The sequence below is a fragment of the Lepus europaeus genome, chromosome 11, assembly GCF_033115175.1.
Source record: "Lepus europaeus isolate LE1 chromosome 11, mLepTim1.pri, whole genome shotgun sequence".
NCBI lineage: Eukaryota > Metazoa > Chordata > Mammalia > Lagomorpha > Leporidae > Lepus > Lepus europaeus.
The window spans coordinates 89,579,489-89,598,589 of NC_084837.1; the positions used below are offsets into that span (position 1 = coordinate 89,579,489).

Below are 19,101 nucleotides of genomic sequence, written 5' to 3' on the forward strand. Positions count from 1 at the left end.
GTTCACTCCCCAAATGACCACAACAGCTGGGCTGATCCAAGTCCAAGCCAGAAACCCAGTGTTCCACTACCAAGCCCTTAGGTCTTCTTCGGCTGCTTTCTCAGGTGCATTCTCAGGGAGCTGGATGGGAAGCGAAGGAGCTGGGCTTTGAACCAGCGCCCATATGGGATGCTGGCACTGCAGGTGGCGGCTTTCCCTGCTCAGCCACAGGCCGGCCCCAGCTTTAGATCTTAAAATTAGTCCTTACTACTGTTGTGGTGCTGTGCAGTCAGTGTTGGTTTAAACGGATCCATTTGTTAGAGTTTCCTTTGTCCTTGTTGCTGTCACACCTGCTCCCTCCCGCGGTTTCTCTTCCTTTCTGAAGTGTGTTGGGAGTTCTGTTCGGAAGGGTCTGAGTGGCAGAACTATCTCGAGTTTTGCTCTCGGATTGGCGGCCTTTAGCCCCGACTCCTCACTGCTGGTGTAATTGGGTTTAGGAGCTCAGCTTGACCTTGGTGATATCCGGGTGTCTCCCGGCTTGTGCTCCTGCTGCCGAGCCGCCCCTCTTTGTGGGTGACGCATCCTGCTCCCCGGTCCTTGGCAGTCTGCAGCTCCACGCGGGCTTTCCGGGTGCTTGTCGCAGTGTCACAGATTGCCGCTGTGAGGACACTGCCTCTCCCGCTTGTGTCTGGGCTCTTCCCACCCTTTCCTCTCCCAGGCGTGGGGAGAGTCTGGCCCCCGGGCCATATAAGGCATGCGCAGTTGTGTGGTCCGGCCCTGCCCAGGCAACCACATCTATACACACATCTGTGTGTAGCAGGCTAATGTGTGAGATGGCGATTTTGTATGGCCCGTGAATGATGCTGTAATTACTCCAATGGCCCTTGGCAGAAAGAAGGAAAAACAGTTTCCTCAGTCCTGCAGGAGTGGGCGTGTAGCCTAGCAGTTGAGGTGCCCTTGTCCCATATCGGTGTAACTGGTTCAATTTCCAACTCCAGCTCCTGGCTCCAGCTTGCTGCCAGTGCAGACCCCGGGGGACAGCAGTGGTGGCTCAAGTCACCGGGTTCCTGACCGGGATTGAGTTCCCGGCTCCCACCTGTGATCATTACACAGTGTAGATATGTATCAAGTAATCACACAATAGCCCGTGAATATGTGCAGTTAAAATAATAACATAAAAAAGAACAGAATACCCTGGCCCTGCTTGCATTATGGGGGGGAGGAGGAGGAGGGGTGGTCCAGGGGGCGGGAGCTGCAGGTTCACCTCTCAGGCATGGGTCCTTGCTGACACCCCCTCGTCCCCACCCCTCTGTGCATCTGCCCAGCCCAAGACTGACTGGAGACCATGGAGAGCAGCACTCTGTCTGCTGTACACCTGCCCGGTCCCACCTGAGGCTCCTGCCTGGGCAGCCACCACAGGCCCCTGAAACGGGCCATTCACACAGGCCATCTCCCTGGGACACACTCAGCAGTGCCAGCCACCCCACCCTGGCTGCGGCCCCTCCCCCACACCATGCTGCCCCGGGCCCTGTGGCTGGGCACAGAGACCCCTGGGGACATCCTGTTGTCCCGGCGGGCCACTTTCTGACCAATTACTCTGTGTAGGAACACATAGATGCACTCAGATGAAAGGTGGAGAGCTCCTTGACCCCCTTAGACGCCAGGGCCCCATCTAGGATGGCTGGAGGTAAGCAATTTGCCACTAATAATTGAATATTTGGGGGGACAACATCTACTTCTGTAGCAGTTGAGAAGAATAAACTCAGGAGGCTTGATTGAAACGGCGTGTCGCCGCTGCAAGCCATTTCTGAGGTCTTACAAGAAAATGAAGGGCAGGAAGAGGACCCCTCCCTCCCCCAGCCACTGGGAAAGCTTCAGAAACCAGAGGCAAGACAGCAGTGCTCAGATCTGCACGGGAGGGCTCCGTGTGTGTGGCAGTGGCCCGGCTACACTGGGCTGGGTAGACGACAGGCCGACTCCATGCTCGCGGGCCCCCCCCCCCCCTGCTCACTGCTGCACCCCCACATGCTGACCCTCGGGGCAGTGACAGCCCTCACTTCGGGTCCTGCAGCCCCACCCCGGAACAGAGAGAAAGCTGCAGCGATGCATTGAAGGGTGCTTATGTGGGTGGCCCCAGCCAGGGGTAAACAGCGGCACGAGGGGCTCAGGGCCCCCTGGAGCCAACAGTGGAGACTGCAGCTTCCCTGGGCGCGGGGGGAGGGGGGGGTGCTATCTTCCACACCCCAGGGAGAGGGCTCGGGGTGCTGTCACAGAAGTCCCTCCCCCCGACCCCGTCTTTCACAGGTGAGAAAGCTTTGGGCCTCCACACCTTCACGGCCAGAGGCACTGCCCGGGGCTCCTCGCCGTTTCTGCACACAGGGGCCATGCCTCAGTTTCTCCCTGCTGAGCCCCTCCTTGGGCCCTCTGCAGCCACAGGCTGGCCGCGTGGTCCGCCAGGTACCCCCGGCGATTCCCCTGGGGGCACACCGGTCTGCCAGCAAGCCCCAGCGCCCAAGGACCCCCATGATGTATTATCTCCTGTGATTAACGTGAGTAGGGCTGCCCACTGCCCTGCCACTCGTGGGCAGTTCAGCAGACAGTGGACATCCGTGAGCCCGTCCGTGGATTATGTGAGCGCTCTGCTCAGAAGTGTACAGTTTGAACAGTGGAGCCCTTCTTACTGCAGGACCTCGGTCCAATGTGAGAAGTGGGTGGGTCATATTTGGCGTGCATTGTGAGTGTTCATCGTAGATGAGTACTCTGTAAAGTCGTCCCTGACTCTGCCCTGAAGGACCCAGAGCTCTGCGTCAGGGTTGTGGGGCACACGCGGTCACATCTACTGCAGCCTTCAGCTTACCTCGCTGTGTCGTCCCCGTAGCCTGGTGTCCAAGGGAGCCCCGCTGTGTCATCCCCGTAGCCTGGTGTCCAAGGGGTCCCCGCTGTGTCGTCCCCGTAGCCTGGTGTCCAAGGGGTCCCCGCTGTGTCGTCCCCATAGCCTGGTGTCCAAGGGGTCCCGGCTGTGTCGTCCCCGTAGCCTGGTGTCGAAGGGAGCCCTGTTCTCTCGCTGTGTCGTCTCCGTAGCCTGGTGTCTAAGGGATCCCCACTTCTCAGCTTAGCCCCTATTAAAACCAGCATAGGCACTTGGAAAAGGAATAGCAGAAAAGTTTTTCTTGCCAAGTGTCAGCGTCGGCAGAGGATCCCTGTGAATTGCACAGGTGAGCCAAGAGGCACTCAAAGCCCGGGGGGAGCTGCCTCGCACCCCCACCCCTGGCACACACACACCCCTTGTGCACGTGACCAGCCACTGCACACAGCTGCACCCATTTGTGTGGTCTCGGTGGCCATCACAGCCCTCGGCGTTCACAGGTGATCCCGGTCGTCAGCCCACGTGTCCCAGGCTGTGTCGTGCGTGCACAGACCTAGTGAGCGCTGAACCTGCAGAGAACGGCGTCCATGCAGCGCAGCCCTCTGAGCTCATCAGAGCTAAGTGTACTCAGTACGTGTGCACTTAGATGTGCATTTAATTCTGCTGGGTCACCCCCACAAACGCCCACAACTGGCAGGGCTAAGCCAGGGCTAAGGCCAAGAGCCAGGTACTGCATCCAGGTCTCTCTTCCCCGTGGGTGGCAGGACCCCAACCAATTGAGCCATCATCTGCTGCTTCCCTGGGTGTGCATTAGCAGGAAGCTGGCACTGGAAGGCAGAGACAGGAGTCAAACCCAGGTGCTCCATACAGGGGTGTGGGCATCTTAACCTGCTAGGCCGAAGCCCGCCACTATGGTATTTTCTCATATGCATTTTTAGAAACAGGAGGGGGTACTCAAAAGGTGCTGGAAAATCATCTATGAAAAACTGCGTAGACATCAATTTTTTTTGCACCAAAATCAATTTAATTCCATTTTTCCATGGACTTGTTGAAGTATCCTTATATAGTTAAAAAAAAAAAAACTTTATTAACAGAATTTGAATGAAACCACCCAAAGGAGCCCCAGCACGTGTGCCCCACGCTGTCTGCTCTCTGAGGTCCCGTCTGGCCCTAAGGCTCCTCCAGCAGTGCTGAGAAGGGACAGACAGAAGGGTTTCCCCTGCCGGGGGGTGGGAGTCCTACAGGGCAGTGCAGGGCACCTCAGAGCAAGGAGGTGGAGCAAGGAGCAGGAGGTGGGCTTTGGGGGCCCTGCCAGCCTCTCAGATCGCCCCTATGTTTTTTAAAGATTTATTTATTTATTTATTTGAAAGTCAGAGTTACAGAGGCAGAGAGAGACCTTCCATGGACTGGTTGACTCCCCAAATGGCTAGAACAGGCAGGGCTGGGCCAGGCCAAAGCCAGAGGCCAGGGGCTTCTTCCAGGTCTCCCACGTGGGTGCAGGGGCCCAAACACTTGGGCCATCCTCTGCTGCTTTCCCAGGCCATGAGCGGGGAGCTGGATCGGAAGTGGAGCAGCTGGGACTTGAACCCGTGCCCCCTGTGGGATGCTGTCCCTGCAGAAGGCAGCTTAACCCACTGCACCACAGCGCCGGCCCCTCAGATCGCATTTCCAGGCACCCGCCTACTCACACCTCATGAGCAGCTTGTTGGACTCTGCTAGTTTCAGACTTGCCCAGAATGCACCTGCGCCAGACTTGCCTGCTCCCATAGGTTCACGGGCCCTTGGCATCCACTCCCACGCAGCATCCTCAGTGGGAGAAGGCACCAGGGGCTCACCCTGAGGCAGCAAGAGACCATGGCTAGAACAGCCTCTGCTTACAGAGCCTCTCCCCAGACTGCTCCCCACCCTCACTTCTGGGGTGCCCTCGGGGGACCTCCAGTGTAGCATCAGGTAAGATGGGCTCACACACCGCAGAATGCAGTGGCCCAGGCAGGTGGGCAGGAAGGTGGTCGGATAGTCTCGGATGGGGAATTGGCCCCCCTGAGGTAGAGCCCAGGTTTGGGGATCATCTGCCACTGGACATCCTGTGCCTACTGGCTCTTTCTGACCTACCCTCCTGGGCCTGCTCCCCACAGCCCTGGGAGACTTCTTCTGGGCCCTAAGTCCATTCTCCTGGTCTTTGCAGAGCCGAGGCCTGTGGAGAAAACGCACAGAGCCCAGGGAGCTGGGGTCCTCAGACCACCCAAGGCTGGTTCCCTGCAGCAGGTGCCGGCCACCTCCTGTCCTGACGCTGATGAGAAGGGGCAGTTGTGCCTGCGGGCTTGGCTCTGGAGTCGGCGCACAGGCGAGCTCTGTGGCCTTGCACAAGCTTCTTAATCTTTCTGTGTGTTAGTTTGTTGCACTGTACAATGGAGGTAACCTTAGTTTGCAGTAGAGTTGCTGGGCGTGGGAGAAGGCTCTGGGCAGGGAGGCCATGCACATGCCTTGTGGCACCCAAATTTCCACTTGTCCATTAAGAAGTAGTTGTGAAGCACCTAGAATGTAACTTTAAATATACTTTAGTTTGGTAATAGCTTGAGCTCCCATACCACACTCCTTTTTTAAAAAGCGGAGATACAAAACAGTCTGCCCACTCAGTAGGCAGGCGGGCGGGCGGGCAGTGGGGTGCCTTCGGCAGGGGCTGGGCGCCCTGCTCTGCCACTCCCTGGCTCTGTGGCTTTTTCCAGAACCTGTGCTTCCTTCACCTGAAAGGCGAAGTACCAGGATGGCGCCAGAGGGCTGTGTGGATGCCAGGCCTCAGCCAGTGCCTGGGCACAGCCAGTGCTCAGTGCATCAAGGGGTCATAGAAACAGGCAAATCACTCGTCCATGCCGTCGGCGCTGACTGAAGACCAGGCACTGGCCCAGACCTTCCCGCCATACCAGCAAGCTAGGAGATGATTCAGACGGAGCATGAAGCTCTGGAAGTTACAGAAAGAGCAGATAGGGCGGGGACCGCGACGAGTAAACTGGCCCTCGGAAGAAATTCAAAACCCCACTCAGGACGACGGGCAGTGAGTGAGCACTAGGCTAGGAGCCCAGATCCGGGAGGGGCTCGGGAGCGCCCTGCTGTCCATCTGTCAGGGCAGGGGCACAGAGGAGGAGAGTCAGAGCCTGGGGGGGGGGTCTCCAGAGCTGGGGGGGGGGGAGCTGCTCTGGGTTCCTGAGCTTCCGCCAGGGCCCCTCCTCCTCCTCCCCGGCCCATCCCACCTTTGGGCTGCTCCTGTCCTTTCCCCTTCATTCTCCATCTTCCGGGGCGGAGTCTGTGGACCAGGCTACTTCAGACCTTGGCCCTGAGAGAATCCAGGAAATGAGAGAGGCCTCTGCTGCCTGGTTATGGGACCAAAGAGGCCTCTCAGCCCAGCTCCCCCGCCATGGCTGTTGGCACCTAGGCCAGGGCAGGGGATGGGGCGGTCACCTGAGCCCCAGCTCCATTGGTCCTATAGCCTGACAGGGTCACAGGAGTAGGCCAAGGGCAGGACAGGAATGCCAGGGCCAGGCCTCAGCGACTGCCCAGCACACAGCACCGTCCAGAGCCATCCTGGCCCACGGGCAGCTCAGGGCAGCCTGGCGATCTTCAGGCATCCTCTAGAACTGTTGCGTTGTGTATTGTGGTCTAGGAGGGAAGGCAGGAGGACCCGGGCCCTTCCATGGAGCCCGCCCGAAGCTTGCCACTGGGCAGAATCCAGACAACTTGGCTCAGGCCAGTTCTCAGTTGGTCACTTCCCTCCCTGGGCCCCAGCACCTGCCTCTGTAATATGGGGCGATGCTGGAACTTCCCACTCGGGGCTGATGGGAGGGAGAGGAGTGAGGGGGCTGTCACTCAGGACCTGGGGCAGTCCAGCTCGCAGCCCTGCATTGCCACAGGAGAAAAGAGGCAGCCCCTGGGCCTGCCTAGGAGAGTCCAGGGCAGGGGGCTGCAGCTGGAGGGCCTGTGGCCCAGGCCCCTGCTCTGGGAACCCAGGCAGGTCGCTGTGACCCCATGGTCTCCATGTGTGTGTGTGTGTGACTCGGACAGCGCAGCGCCCACCTCTGTGAGTTAGCGCTGCCTTGGCTGCCCATAGCAGGAACCAACCCTGGCCATGAGGGGCCTCCCAGACCCTGCAGGCAGAGCGAGGGCCCCCTCCCTCCATGCCATTTCTCTGGCTCATGTTCCTGCATGGCCCAGGGCAGTCACAGGGCACAACACAGAGCACCAAGAGAGGCTGGAGTCTCCTGCCGTGTCTACGGGACCCCAGCGCCATCTCCGCCTGTAGTCCCTTCTCAGATCTCCCACTCTGTCAGCAGTGGCAGGGGCAACCCCAGCCGTCCTAGCCCCTCCTTGCAGGTGGCATGAGGCGCTGAGGGTCTCTACACAATAGGCAGGCGGACAGGGTCTCCACCAGCACAGGGCACCTGGGCAAGGCCAGCCGCGCAGTGTGGCCCTCGGCTCTTCCCGTGCCGCAGAGGCCACCGCCTCGCTCTCCTCCCGCGGTTCCGCTCGGCTCATTTCCGAACAGATGATGAGGGAGATGGAGCATATGGGCCCAAAGTCACCGGCATTCTGGGAGAGTGACACCGTGTTCCCCAGGCGGGGGTGGGGGCCGGCTCTGGGGCACAGCTTCTGCCCTTGTTCTTTGCAAGGACACAGGCTCACCTCTGCGAGCCCCTGGAAAGCAGAGATGCTCTCTGTCCAGGCGGAGATCTGGGGCTGTGGGCAGAGGCGGGTATGTTACCCAGAGGAGCAAAAGGAAGCCCAGGTCCTCCCTCCCGGGCCTCCCCAGCCTCGGCTGCGCCCCCCAGGCCACTGCCACCTGTGGGCATCCACCAGCCAGGCCTCCACCCTCTCTCCACAGTCCCTGCTCTCTTGGGGGGCATCCCCTGCAGCGCAGTACCTAAGTGGATCGTAGGAGGCACCCAGCTGATGTCCTGGCTGGCTGCCTGGGCACCCTCTGGGTGCATTCCCTGCCTCCCTGCACCTGACAGCACCCTGCGTGCCTCTGAGCTCAGCCCGCGGGCGGCGCTCCTTTCTTGCCTGAGTCAGGGAGGCCCGGCTGTTCAGAAGGCACACATCTCAGCTCTGACCTGTGCTCCAGGTGGGTCTGCAGCCCCCTCTCCCCACCCCAGCCCGGTCCTTGGACAGCTCTTGCAGACACTGGCTGGGGCCGGGTACCTGGGCCCTTGGGTCTCAAGCAGGTCCCTGGGGACTGGCCATCCCTAAGGGATACAGGGCAAGGCCAGGTGCATTGAGAATGGAGAGGAAATGGAGGAAGGACCAGGAGGGGCTGTAGAAGGAGCAAGCAGCCCCTCCCCCGCCCCGTCTCCCACCAGCCTCCCCTTTTGCCACACAGGCTGCACAACTTGGAGTAGGGACAGGAGCTGCCAGGTGTTGAGTTCCTAAGCCTAGAAGCCCCCGGGGAAGAAAGGGAATACTTTTCAGGGTTCCTTGCACCTGTGACTCATGGCCGGGGCAGCCCCATGGCTGTCCCTGCTGGTTTCTTGCCTGGGAACTCCCAGGAAGCCCTAAGATCACAGAGTGTGAGTCTTGGTGCTTCAGGACAGCCGGGGAGGGGCGTGGCCTGCTCCGGGGGCAAAGTAGGTTAGACCCAGGGACAGGCCACACAGGGACAGCCCAGGAGCCAGAGTGACCACACATCCAGCATGCCCTTCTTACCCCTCCCCCCTTCCCTGGCCCGGGTGCCTTCCCTCTGATCCAAGGATATGATGTGTAGGAAGCCATGGACAAGGGAGGCGACTGCAAGGGACTGGTGCAGCCTCTGTCTGGTTGATTCTTTGCTCTCTGAGCGGCTCTGGGCTGGGGCGGACTGGGCAGCATCCATGCTGGCTGGGCTTCCGGGAAGAGGGAGCAGGGGTTGGCAGGCGAGCACTGCCCTGTCTCCCACCGCCACCTGCAGGCTCCGGGTCCCTCTCTGCTCCTTGTGTGCCTCAGTTGTTCAGACTGGAAGCAGGGCTGCCTGCTGCCTCCTCACCTCCCCCGGGGTCGGGGGTGGGGGGTGCGGGGGTCAGAGCAGGCCCTGGACCACTCCCATCACAGCCCCGCTCCTCTTCCTGCAGGGCCACCCATTCATCATGCAGTTCAACGACGGGAACGCCACCGTGGTGTCCATGTGGGTGTGCAGGGCCCTGGAGGAGAGGCGGAGCCAGCAGGGGCCCCCGTGAGGCCACCACGCGGTGCTGAAAGCCCAGGACCGGTCACCGAAGGGGCCAGCCCACCTGCTGCCCCCACTGCGCCCCGCTTGCCACCTGTACAGAAGAGCTTTGCTGGGCCCGGCTTCCCTGCCCTCGCCGACCCTCTGCCGGCAGATGAGCCTGCCGAGGGAGTCCCCCGGGGCCAGCCCTGCTGGGCAACCCTCACCCGCTCCTGTCTGGAGGCACCGGCTCCTGTGGGTGGGGGAGGGGAGAGGCACCAAAAACAGAGGCTCGTATGGCCCCGCCCCCCTTCTGTTTCCCTAACAGTTTTATCTGTAAAGGGGCGGGCCCCTGCCAGCAGCACTGATGGGAATAAAAGGATCACTGCTTTGGGACCCTTGTGTGAGACTTGTGTCCGCGTGCGTCTGCCCACCCAGCGCAGCGAGCAGGCAGGGGTCCCCGCTTCGACAGGGATGCATGTGGCAGTGCCTGCCACCCGTGCCCAGGCACCTGCGGGGACCCCACGTGCTTCCTGCACAGCGCAACCCATCGGACGGATGAGACAGCCAGACCTGGGAGAGCCTGAGCCAGGAGCCATGGCAAGGCGTAGCCGAGCCAGGATGAGAGCCTGGAGCGCAGGCCCCCACCCTGGGTGCCTTCCTGGACTACACTTTGCCGGGACTGCGGGGCCAGCAGTGACAGCAGCTCCCGCACACTGATCTGAGCAGGACGGCCCAGGGAGCGACAGGAAACCCAGAGCTGGGAAAAGGCCCAGCCCTCCTGTGCCCACATCCTGCCCCGAGCACACACGCACCAAGCCTGTGTCACCTTGGGCCATTCGCAGCCACCCTTGGGTGAACCACCGCCGGGTGGGGGTGGCTGCTCCCACTTCTTGGGTGAGAAACTGAGGCTCCAGGAGACTCAGGGTTACACTCGGAGGTCTGAGTGGCCTCTCTGCAAACTCCTGATCTGACATGGGTCCCGAGGCCCCTCCCACTGCCTTCTGCCATTTCCGTGCTCCCAGCACCCAAGGCAAAGCCCCTCCCTGTCCCCCTCCACCCCCCACCGCCTACCAGGAACCCCGCCGTCTTTGTCGGTTGTCTTTGGCTCCTCTGCTCCCTGTCCCGGTCCCAGCCCCCGTAAGGCCCGCAACCTCCTACCAGGCTCCCACTCCCACCTCACCCACGCCATCCATTCTCCACGGGGCGGATCCCAGCCCTCCCCTTCTCAGCACTTCCGGGGCTCCCATGTCACGTGGAGGCCGAACCCAAGAGCCAGCAAGGCCTCGGTGCCCTCATCTCTGCCCTCAGCCATCGCCCCCACTGTGCCCTTCACTGCAGCCGGCTGCCTCCTCACTGCTCCTCGAGCCCCGGGCACATCCCAGGGCCACAGACAGCAGAGGTGCGGGGCCACCGAGGGTGCACGCTCGCTCCGAGGTGCAGAGCTGCCGCTGGGAAGCCAGGGCCGGGGCGGCTGGTTCTCAATGGAGCGACAGCAGATAGCCAGGAGTCTGAATCCACAGATGTGCCTCCTCTCCTACTTTTCCTGACCCGCAAAAGGAGAACACAGAGTGGGAAAGCTGAGCCGCATGTGCAAGGAACCACGTGGAAGAACTCGTGGACACGCACACACCCCAAGGAGCACCTGCAGCTGGTGTGATGCCGATGATGTCTTTGTACTCAAAGACTGGAACACCCGTCCCCCACGGATCCACAGGGCTCACGGCTGCACTCGCAGATCTAACCATGAGATGAAAGTCACAGCCCGCCTGCCCTGGCCCCGGGCGCTCAGTGCCCCTTGGCCTCACTCCTAGCCCCATGGGCTTTGTTGATGTGTCACTCACCTGACTTTCCATCTTCTCTCTCCTGCCTTCCCCACCCCCAAGTAGAATGGTACCTCCACAGGGTTGAGGTTTGGGTTGGGTTTGGTCACACCCCACCTCCTGTGCAAAGAGCAGAGCCCGGCCCCGGAGGTGCACAGTGCGTTTGCTGGCCAAGTGGCCAAAGTAGCAGAGCCGCGATTCCCAGCCCACACTGGGACCAGGGCCCCGTGAAAGGCCACACACCATTGGGCTCTCTGAGGCAGAGTCTGGGTCAGCCCATTTTGAGTCACACTTGTCAAGGCGCAGGCCTCCAGCTGCCCCTGGGCCTCAGGCCCAGTGTGCGTCTCAGGGTGCACCTGCCTCAGGCAGGGGCTGGGAGGGTCACAGAATTGGCCATGAAGATTGTGCTCCCTGTCCAGTGCTCAGGGCAAGGAGAGCTTCGAGCAGCAGCTGGCTTAGACTTCCCAGGAAGAGGTGCCCAGCCAGTGGGGAGAGCCCAGGAGCCCCTCCCTAAAAGGCAAAGCAGCCACCTCCGAGGCTTAAGGCTCAGCCTTGCTGTGAGGAGGTGTAGCCAGCAAGCCTGGTATCCCCAAGTCCTGCACTGGGGGAAGAAGGAAAGAGGAGCAGGTGTCTCGAGCCTTGGCTCTGTGCTTACAGCCGACTTCCTAGCAACTCATTTAATCCCCTTCATAACCCTGTGTGGTAGCTGGTGGCCTTAGAATTCCACCCATTCTACAGAGGGAGAAACTGGAGCCCAGAGAGGCTGAATGGCTTGCCCAGGATTACCTGACCAGCAGGCAGCAAAGCACTGTTATACGACTCCACACCAGGGCTCTGGAAGTCAGCTCCACACACACGTCCCACGTGTCCACGCGTGCACACCTGGCCCGGCCTCTAGCACCGAGGTGTTCAGATCCAGGTGTGCAGTTGCAGACTGTCAGTACCTCTGGGAGCAGGGCCCAGCTCCACAGGGATGCATAGCGCCCCCCAGCGGCCCCGAGAAGCACTGCCCTCGACAATATGGAACCTCGGGACCTGGCCACCGGCTCCCGGGGTAAACTCGCACAAAGCATGTGTCCTCTCTGGGTATCAATGTCCTCACCTGCCCCTGCAGGGATTGAGCTCACTGTGTCCTGGAGCTCCTCCTAGCCCAGGGGTCTCACCGTGTGCAGCCATGGACCCCCCAGGAGCAGCCCCGCCCCCAGAACATCATGCACCCACCTGCGTGCACTCACGTGGTTCCGTTCCCAAGCTGATGGCTCCTGGGCCCCTGGAGCCCATGTCCTTGGGACCCCAGGTGGCCATCCCCTGCTTTGGGACAGCCCCCAGTGACTGGGAGACCCCTCTGGCAGGAGGCGAGGCCTTCCCCCTTGGCCGTTTAGGCTCAGTCACTCCTCTGGTCACCCTTAGTAGCCTGTGCCCTTGGCCTTGCCAGTTAGAGTACAGCGGGGCAAGAACGTGCTCCCCTCTGCCTGCAACCCTGCCCCAGTCTTGTCCTTGTCCATGAAGTCCTGTTAGTCCCAGTAGGAATGTGAGTTCTGTGTTCTCAGCCACAGAGATGTCAGAGAGAGAAGGGCACAGAGGAGGCAGTGCCCAGGCCGGCTGGCAGCAGGGCAGCAGGCAGTGGGAGCACGAGGGCCACAGGGAGCCAGCCCTGATGGCTCACAGCTGCCCAGGTGGGACCCCGACTCCTAGGTGGACCCCTACGACTGTACCTGGCCAGGTCCCAGCTTCCATACTGAGAGGACCAAGTGTTCTCCTTTCCTCCCTAGGGGCCCAGGGAGGCGGAGGGGAGGGAGGCTGAGGTCGGTGTAACCCCCAAGGAGCTCGGCGAAGGGCGCAGGGTGATCAGAGCCAGGGCAAGGAATGGGTCTGCAAGGGAAAGCAGGCAGGTGCGAGTGGCAGACAGCCAGGATGCCGGCCCTGAGCCTGGGCCTTGCGGGTGCCGGCTGCCGGCCTGGAAGCAGGGCAAGGTCAGGGACCCCTGCCAGCTTGGTCGTGACCCTGACCCACCAGAGGTGCTCCCACACCGGGGAGCCGGCAGGGCGGCATGGGGCTGGCAGTGGGTGGAGCCAGCCTGAGCTGGCTGTAACGGACTAAAGTGTGGGGCAGGGAGGTGGGGAAGCCAGCAGAGCCCAGGCCTCGTAATGACAAATTTTCTGCTGAACAACTACAAATATTCGCTGTGACTTCGGACAGGATCTGGAAAAGACTTGGCTTCGTCCCTTGGCGGTATCATTTGTCTTGTTCTGAAGCCCTGAGATTGCAGGCAGGAACTTATAGACTAAAGTTTGTCTTAATTGCTGCGGTGTCACCACCTCTGTGGCAGATAACAGCACAATGAACGAGTCGATGGGGCTGAGCCCTCCAGGTCCTTCTTCTAAAGTGAGACAAATGTCCCTCCTTGGAGCCCAACAGTCCATCGGCAGCTCTGTCATTTATTTATCTCCCTAACAGTCCGCATTCACTTGCGAGGGATAAAAAGTCTCTCCTGCCCGCAGACTTGGTTACAAGCAGCCCATCACGCTGGGCTGCCGGCCCTCCCTGGGAGCTTGGCGCTTTGCATCTTTTCCCTCCTTCTGGGGTGGGGGTGGGGGTGTAGGGGCAGAGCAAAGTGCACCCCCTGGGGAAGACAGCAAGGGAGGCAGGGTGGAAACCGACCAGAGAAAGGAAAGAGGAGCCAGCACTGCACTGCTGGCATCCCATACAGGTGCCAGTTCGAGTCCCAGCCACTGCCCTTCCGAGCATACACCGCGAAAGCTCCTGGGAAAGCAGCAGAAGACGGCCCTAGTGCTGGGCTCCTGCACCCACGTGGCAGACCTGGATGGAGTTCCTGGCTCATGGCCTCCGCCTGGCCCATCCCTGGCCATTGCAGCCATCTGGGGAGAGAACCAGCAGATGGAAGATCAATTGATGGATAGATAGATACATAGCGATGTATCATCTCTCTCCCTCCTCTGTAAATCTGCCTTTCAAATAAATAAAATCTTTTTTAAAAAGAAAAGCTGTCTGCGTAGGGACTGAGCATGGTAAACTGAGTCGCCCATGTCATTGCCTCTGTCCAGCACCTTTCCAGCAGGGCACAGCATGGCCGTCCCCCCCACCCCTGCCGTCTCCACTGTGGGTTTGCACCACTCACTGCGATGCCCTGCTCCCTGAGAGTGCTAAGTCCACTCTGCCTCTGAGCCACGGCACAGGCTGTGCCCGCTTTCCCTCCCCTCCATCCGCTGTCTCCGGCTCAATTCCTGTTCATCTCCCAAGGCTTGGCTGAAATGCAGTTCCCCTGGGGAGGCGTCAACACCCAGCCTGGCCTGGCCCGCCTGTGGGGTAGGAGCCCCGCCCAGTATGTCTGACCCCTTAGGTCTCTCCCATCACTGCCTGACCCTGACCTTGCTGTATCATCCTGATGGCCCAACCACGTGGCCCCTGCCACCCACATGGAAGACCCCGATGGAGTTCCAGGCTCCTGGCTTCAACCTGGCCCAGCTTTAGCTGTTGCAGGCATTTAAGGAGTGAACCAGCAGATGGAAGATCTCTCTCTCTCTCTCTCTCTCTCATTGTCGCTATCTCTTTCAAATAAATAAATTTTAAAAAATAAAATAGTTTAAATCTTTGTGCTCCGTCACTCAGGCGATGGGAGAGGCAGAATTCAATGAGAACCTCCTGATACCCAAATGGAGCCCCTAAGTTTCACCCCATGGCCTTGGTGCGGTGGGGTGGGGGTGGGGGGGTCCTTTTTTGGCAATCCTGCTGTATGTGAAGGACCACAAGGGTCACACACAGACTCACTGTGTGACCCCAGGCAGGACACCTAACCTCTCTGGGTCTCAGTGTCCCCACTGATCAAAATGGGGTAATGACAGTCATGGATATTGCTGCTGTCAGTATTAACCCAACCCTGCTACTGACCTTGAAGTACACAAAACACTTCTAAAGGGCCAGTCTCCCCCTCCTTCCTCCTGGCAGGTGCCCCCATCCCACACATGAACCACGTCCAACCCCCTGGGACTCCCCACTTTTTACCTCCCTTCCCCAGGAGAGACAGGGCCTCCCCTGAAAGCTTCGTCAGCAGAGACGACAGAGCCCACTCACAGCCCAGGAGCTGGTCGCCCCCCAGCCAATGTGGTTGAGACTCTTCCCACGGTGAGGGCTCACGGCCCCTCCCACCCCAGCCCTAATCCTGCCCCTGTCCACCCCTTACCCTGCTTAATTTCTTCTCCACCACAGCTGTTACCACTTGAGATTACAGGACTCTTCCTCCTCCACCTCCCTCCTGGAAAGTGAGCTCCAGAGAGCAGGGACTCACTTGCCCTCACCCCCTACTCTGTCCCCAGAAAATTAGCTCAAAATGGGTGGACGTTGATCAAAACTATGCAAATCGATCTCACGGTGAAGTCTTCTTAGATATGATGGCAAAAACACAAGCAGTAAGACAGAAAATAAGCTGAAAGTTGTCAAAACAAAAAAACCTCTGAGGGTGTGATTAGGCGCAGTGGTTAAGTCACTGCTTGGGATGGCCGCCTCCCCTACCACATGACCTGGGTTGAGTTCTGGCTCCTCCGCTTCCCATTCCAATTTCCTGCAAACGCACACCCTGGGAGGCAGCAGCTGATGGCTCAAGTACTTGGGACCCCGTTAACCACATGGGAGACCCAGATGCCCAAACTGAGTTCCTGGCTCCTGGCTTGGGCCTGACTCAGCACCAGTAGATGGGGGCTTTCTCTCCTTCCCTCTCTTTCTCTCCCCTCTCTTACTCCCCACCTCCGTCCTCCCTCCATTTCTCCCTCCCTCTCTCTCCCCCCCTTCCTCCCCATCTCTGCCCTCCCTCCATCTCTCCCTCCCTCTCCCTGTCTTTCAAGTAAAATGAAAATAAATGTGATTTTTAAAAAACCTTTTGTGCTCCAAAGAACACTACATAGGAAAGACTATGAATGAAAGAGTAAATCACAAAAGAGAAGATATTTTCAAATTATATATCTAATAAGGGATTCCTATCCAGAATACATAAACAATACATGAAAAACAATGATAAAAATACAAATAAGCCAGTGAAAAAAAGGCAACGATCTGAATAAACATTTCTCCAAATAAGACATTAACATGGCTAATAAGCACATGAAAAAACGCTCAACACCATTTCATCAGGGAAATGCAAATCAAAACCACAATAAGATACCATTTCACACCCATGAGGATGGCTATTACAAAAAAGACAAATAACAACCAGTGTTGTTGAGGATGTGGAAAAATCGGAACGTTCGTACATTCCTGCTAGGAATAGAAAATGCTACAGTGCATTGAGAAATAACTTCACAGTTCCTTAAACGATCAAAGAGTTACAAGATGGCCGACCATTCCACCTCTAGGTGTATGCCCAAGACATGTTAAAACTTGCAGCCGGGGCAGGTGTTGTGGCACAGTGGCTTAAGCTGCTGCTTGGGGCACCTGCACCCATTTCAGAGTACAGGTTCAAGTCCCAGCTACTGTGCTAATACTGTCCCTGCCAATGCGCCTAAAAGGCAGATGATGGCTCAAGTCCTTGGGTCCCTGTCACCCATGTGGGAGATCTGGATGGACTTCCTGGCTCCTGGTTTCAGCCTGGCCCAGCCCAGGCTGTTGTGCCCTTTTGGGAAAAGAACCAGCAGATGGAAGCTCTCTCTCTTTCTCTTTCCTTCTATCTCTCTCTTTCTGCCTTTCAAATAAATAAATCTCTTTTTTTAGAAAACCATGCAGTATTATAAAAACTTGTACATGAATGTTCATAGCAGCATAATTCATAAAAACCAAAAAGTGCAAACAACCCAAATAGCCTCAATGGATGAACATATACGCAAGACACATTATGTCCACACAGTGGAATTCTACCTGGTAGTACAAAGGAATGAAGGGCTGGCACATGCTACCACATGGATGGACCTCAAAAACATCATGCTAAGTGAAAGGATCCAGTCACGGAAGGACTACAGCCTGGATGAGCCCATTTAGAGGAAATGTCCACAGAGACAGAAATCACGTTTGTTGTTACAGCGAGGGGAGCAAAATGAAGATCGACAGGAAATGTGTACAGGGTTTCTCTTTGGCGTGATGAACATATTCTGACACAGTGATGTTTGCACCACTCCGCAAATACAGGGGAAAATCAATGAACTGCACACTGTGAGTGGATGAGTGGATGGTATGGGAATGGTATCTCCATTTGGGATCCAGGCAGTAGAGGCAGGGAATCCTGTGGGAAACCAATGGCCTGGAATCCCCGCCCTGCCTGCAATTAATATGGCATCCTGTGGTTTTCCCACACCTCAAAACCTGGGCCCCAAGCTGCCCCGACCTATCCCAGCGAGCAGACAGGACAGGGAGCTCACAGCCCTCACACGCAAATGCTCTTCGCTCTTTCATTCATTCAACAATAGGCTTGGTTCTAAGGCCCTGCCTATACACCAGTGCACAACATGCAGGCAGCCATCGGGCAGTGACTAAGGCTGGCAGTGCAGGGCAGCACCCGTGTACTGAGCACCTACTCTTTGCCATGTCATTTGAGTAGGGCTGGGTCTAGGAAAGGACTTTGAAGAACTTAGAAGTGAATGCTTCATTAAATTTTGCACCCTGGGCACTTGCCTCCCCAGTCCTGAGTGTATGCCTAGCACCCAGCACCTCATTTAATCCTCAGGACCTCTCTAGAAGACCCAGATGTGGGCTTGGAGACAAACAGAGCAAGTCCGGCTGGCTCCCATCTCTTCTTCCCAACCCTTTCACCCACAATGCTACGTGGAGGAGCCGGAGAGAAGGAAGCCCTTTGCAACTAGGGAAAGCTCCCCAAGCCTGCCAGGGGCTCCTCCTCTCCTCAGAACTCAAATACTATCCCTCATCCACTCAACAAACATGTGAAGTGCCTACTATGTGCCAGGCCCCATTCCAAGCTTTCATGGGTTCTGCCTGAGTGTGGGGGCACAAGCCCACCTAAGCATCACCAGGGAGCAGAAAACCTGCTCTTGAAGAATCAGATTGGCCACAAAAACCCCAAGGGCAATCAGTAGTCACTGTGGCCAGCAGCTCCGTGGGACCTGGGCTGGAGCTCACAGCCCTCACCCTCAAATGCTATCCCCACATTCAGTCACTCAACAATAGGCTTGGTTCTAAGGCTCTGCCTATACTCCAGTGCACAAAACATTCCAGTGGGAGAGGCCAAACACTCACAAGTGGATGGTCAGGAGATAATACCACCTGAATAACGCAATGATGGTTATAAAACAGCCATGACACGGGGAGGGACGTGGGCCTGGCCTGCAGGTAGGCCCTGCACGGTGTTAAGGCTTGGCAAAGGCAGGGGCGGAGGGAGAAGTGAGGGCAGCTGCTGTGTGCCCAGAAGCCTCGGGGTGATGCTGACCTTTTTCGGAGTGTCTCCTTGGATTGATAGGAAATGCCTAAGTGCCACTCAGTGTCCCCGTGCTGAGAATACCTTGGGAAGAGGCTGGTGACTGAGCTGGAGGGGCGGAAGGGGAGCCCTTCATCCCCTCCCCGCCCCTGCCAGCTGAAGTGCGGGCAGGGACCCAAACCAGAGATGGAGGGGAGGAGGATCCTCATGGAAGAAACTCTAGGACCAACCTCTTTCCACAACACCTCTGTGCAGAATTTAGGGGCTTCTGTGTCTACCACAAAGGAGCCTGGACCAGGACATGTCCAGCCTAACTCACATCCCCAAATGCAGAGAGAGCCTCAGAATGAGCAGAGTGAACCCAAGACTCTCAAACCATTCCCCAGGCCTCCTGGCTCTACCCCTTCCTTGTCCCAGCTTAAGCTACAACACCCAAGCAGAGATGCCCAAACCCGCCTCCTTTATACTGTGTTCCACAAGAAAGATGCTCAGGGCCATGCTCCATGCCTGCAAAGTGCCATCAGCACATCCATCCTTCGGAGGCAGAGAGTGAGGCCAAGCCCAGGACCACAGGACCCTCAAGCGGTCAGCAGAGGAATGGGATGTGGGCCCATCAAGGCCATGCTCCCCCTCCCCGCTCCTTCTGATGTTCCCTGGAACAGAGAGTCTGCTGGGAGGAGCACCAGTCCCACTCTGATCTCAAAGAGCCAGCCTAGGCAGAGGGAGCCACAGCAGAAGTTCTCCCAGGTCAGCACTCAGCACCTGCCCTGCCCTGCGAGGCCACCTCCTCACCTGCCTGAGACCTGGCTTTTGCCCTGGGGTTGGTGCCCGGCAGGACTCACTCAGCCTCCTTCAAGGACTTGGGCCCTGGCTGCCGCGCCCTACTCTGGGCCTC

The 19,101-nt window shown here is 58.3% G+C and overlaps 1 protein-coding gene across 8 annotated transcripts in view; it reads left to right on the plus strand.

Moving 5' to 3' along the window:
- The window catches only part of MAP2K5 (mitogen-activated protein kinase kinase 5), a 272,187-nt gene extending 262,786 nt beyond the window's left edge, over positions 1-9,401 (plus strand). For 4 of the 8 annotated variants that reach the window (XM_062206200.1, XM_062206202.1, XM_062206204.1 and 1 more), the window contains one exon: positions 8,938-9,027. Coding sequence is in view for 4 of the 8 variants with exons in the window: in XM_062206196.1 (XP_062062180.1) it covers positions 8,938-9,042 (105 nt within the window). In the remaining 4 variants the exon portion in view is untranslated. Of the gene's footprint in view, positions 1-8,937 lie in introns of all 8 variants that reach the window. The other 4 variants (XM_062206196.1, XM_062206198.1, XM_062206199.1 and 1 more) reach the window with 1 other exon arrangement.
- The last annotated feature ends 9,700 nt before the right edge of the window (positions 9,402-19,101 follow it).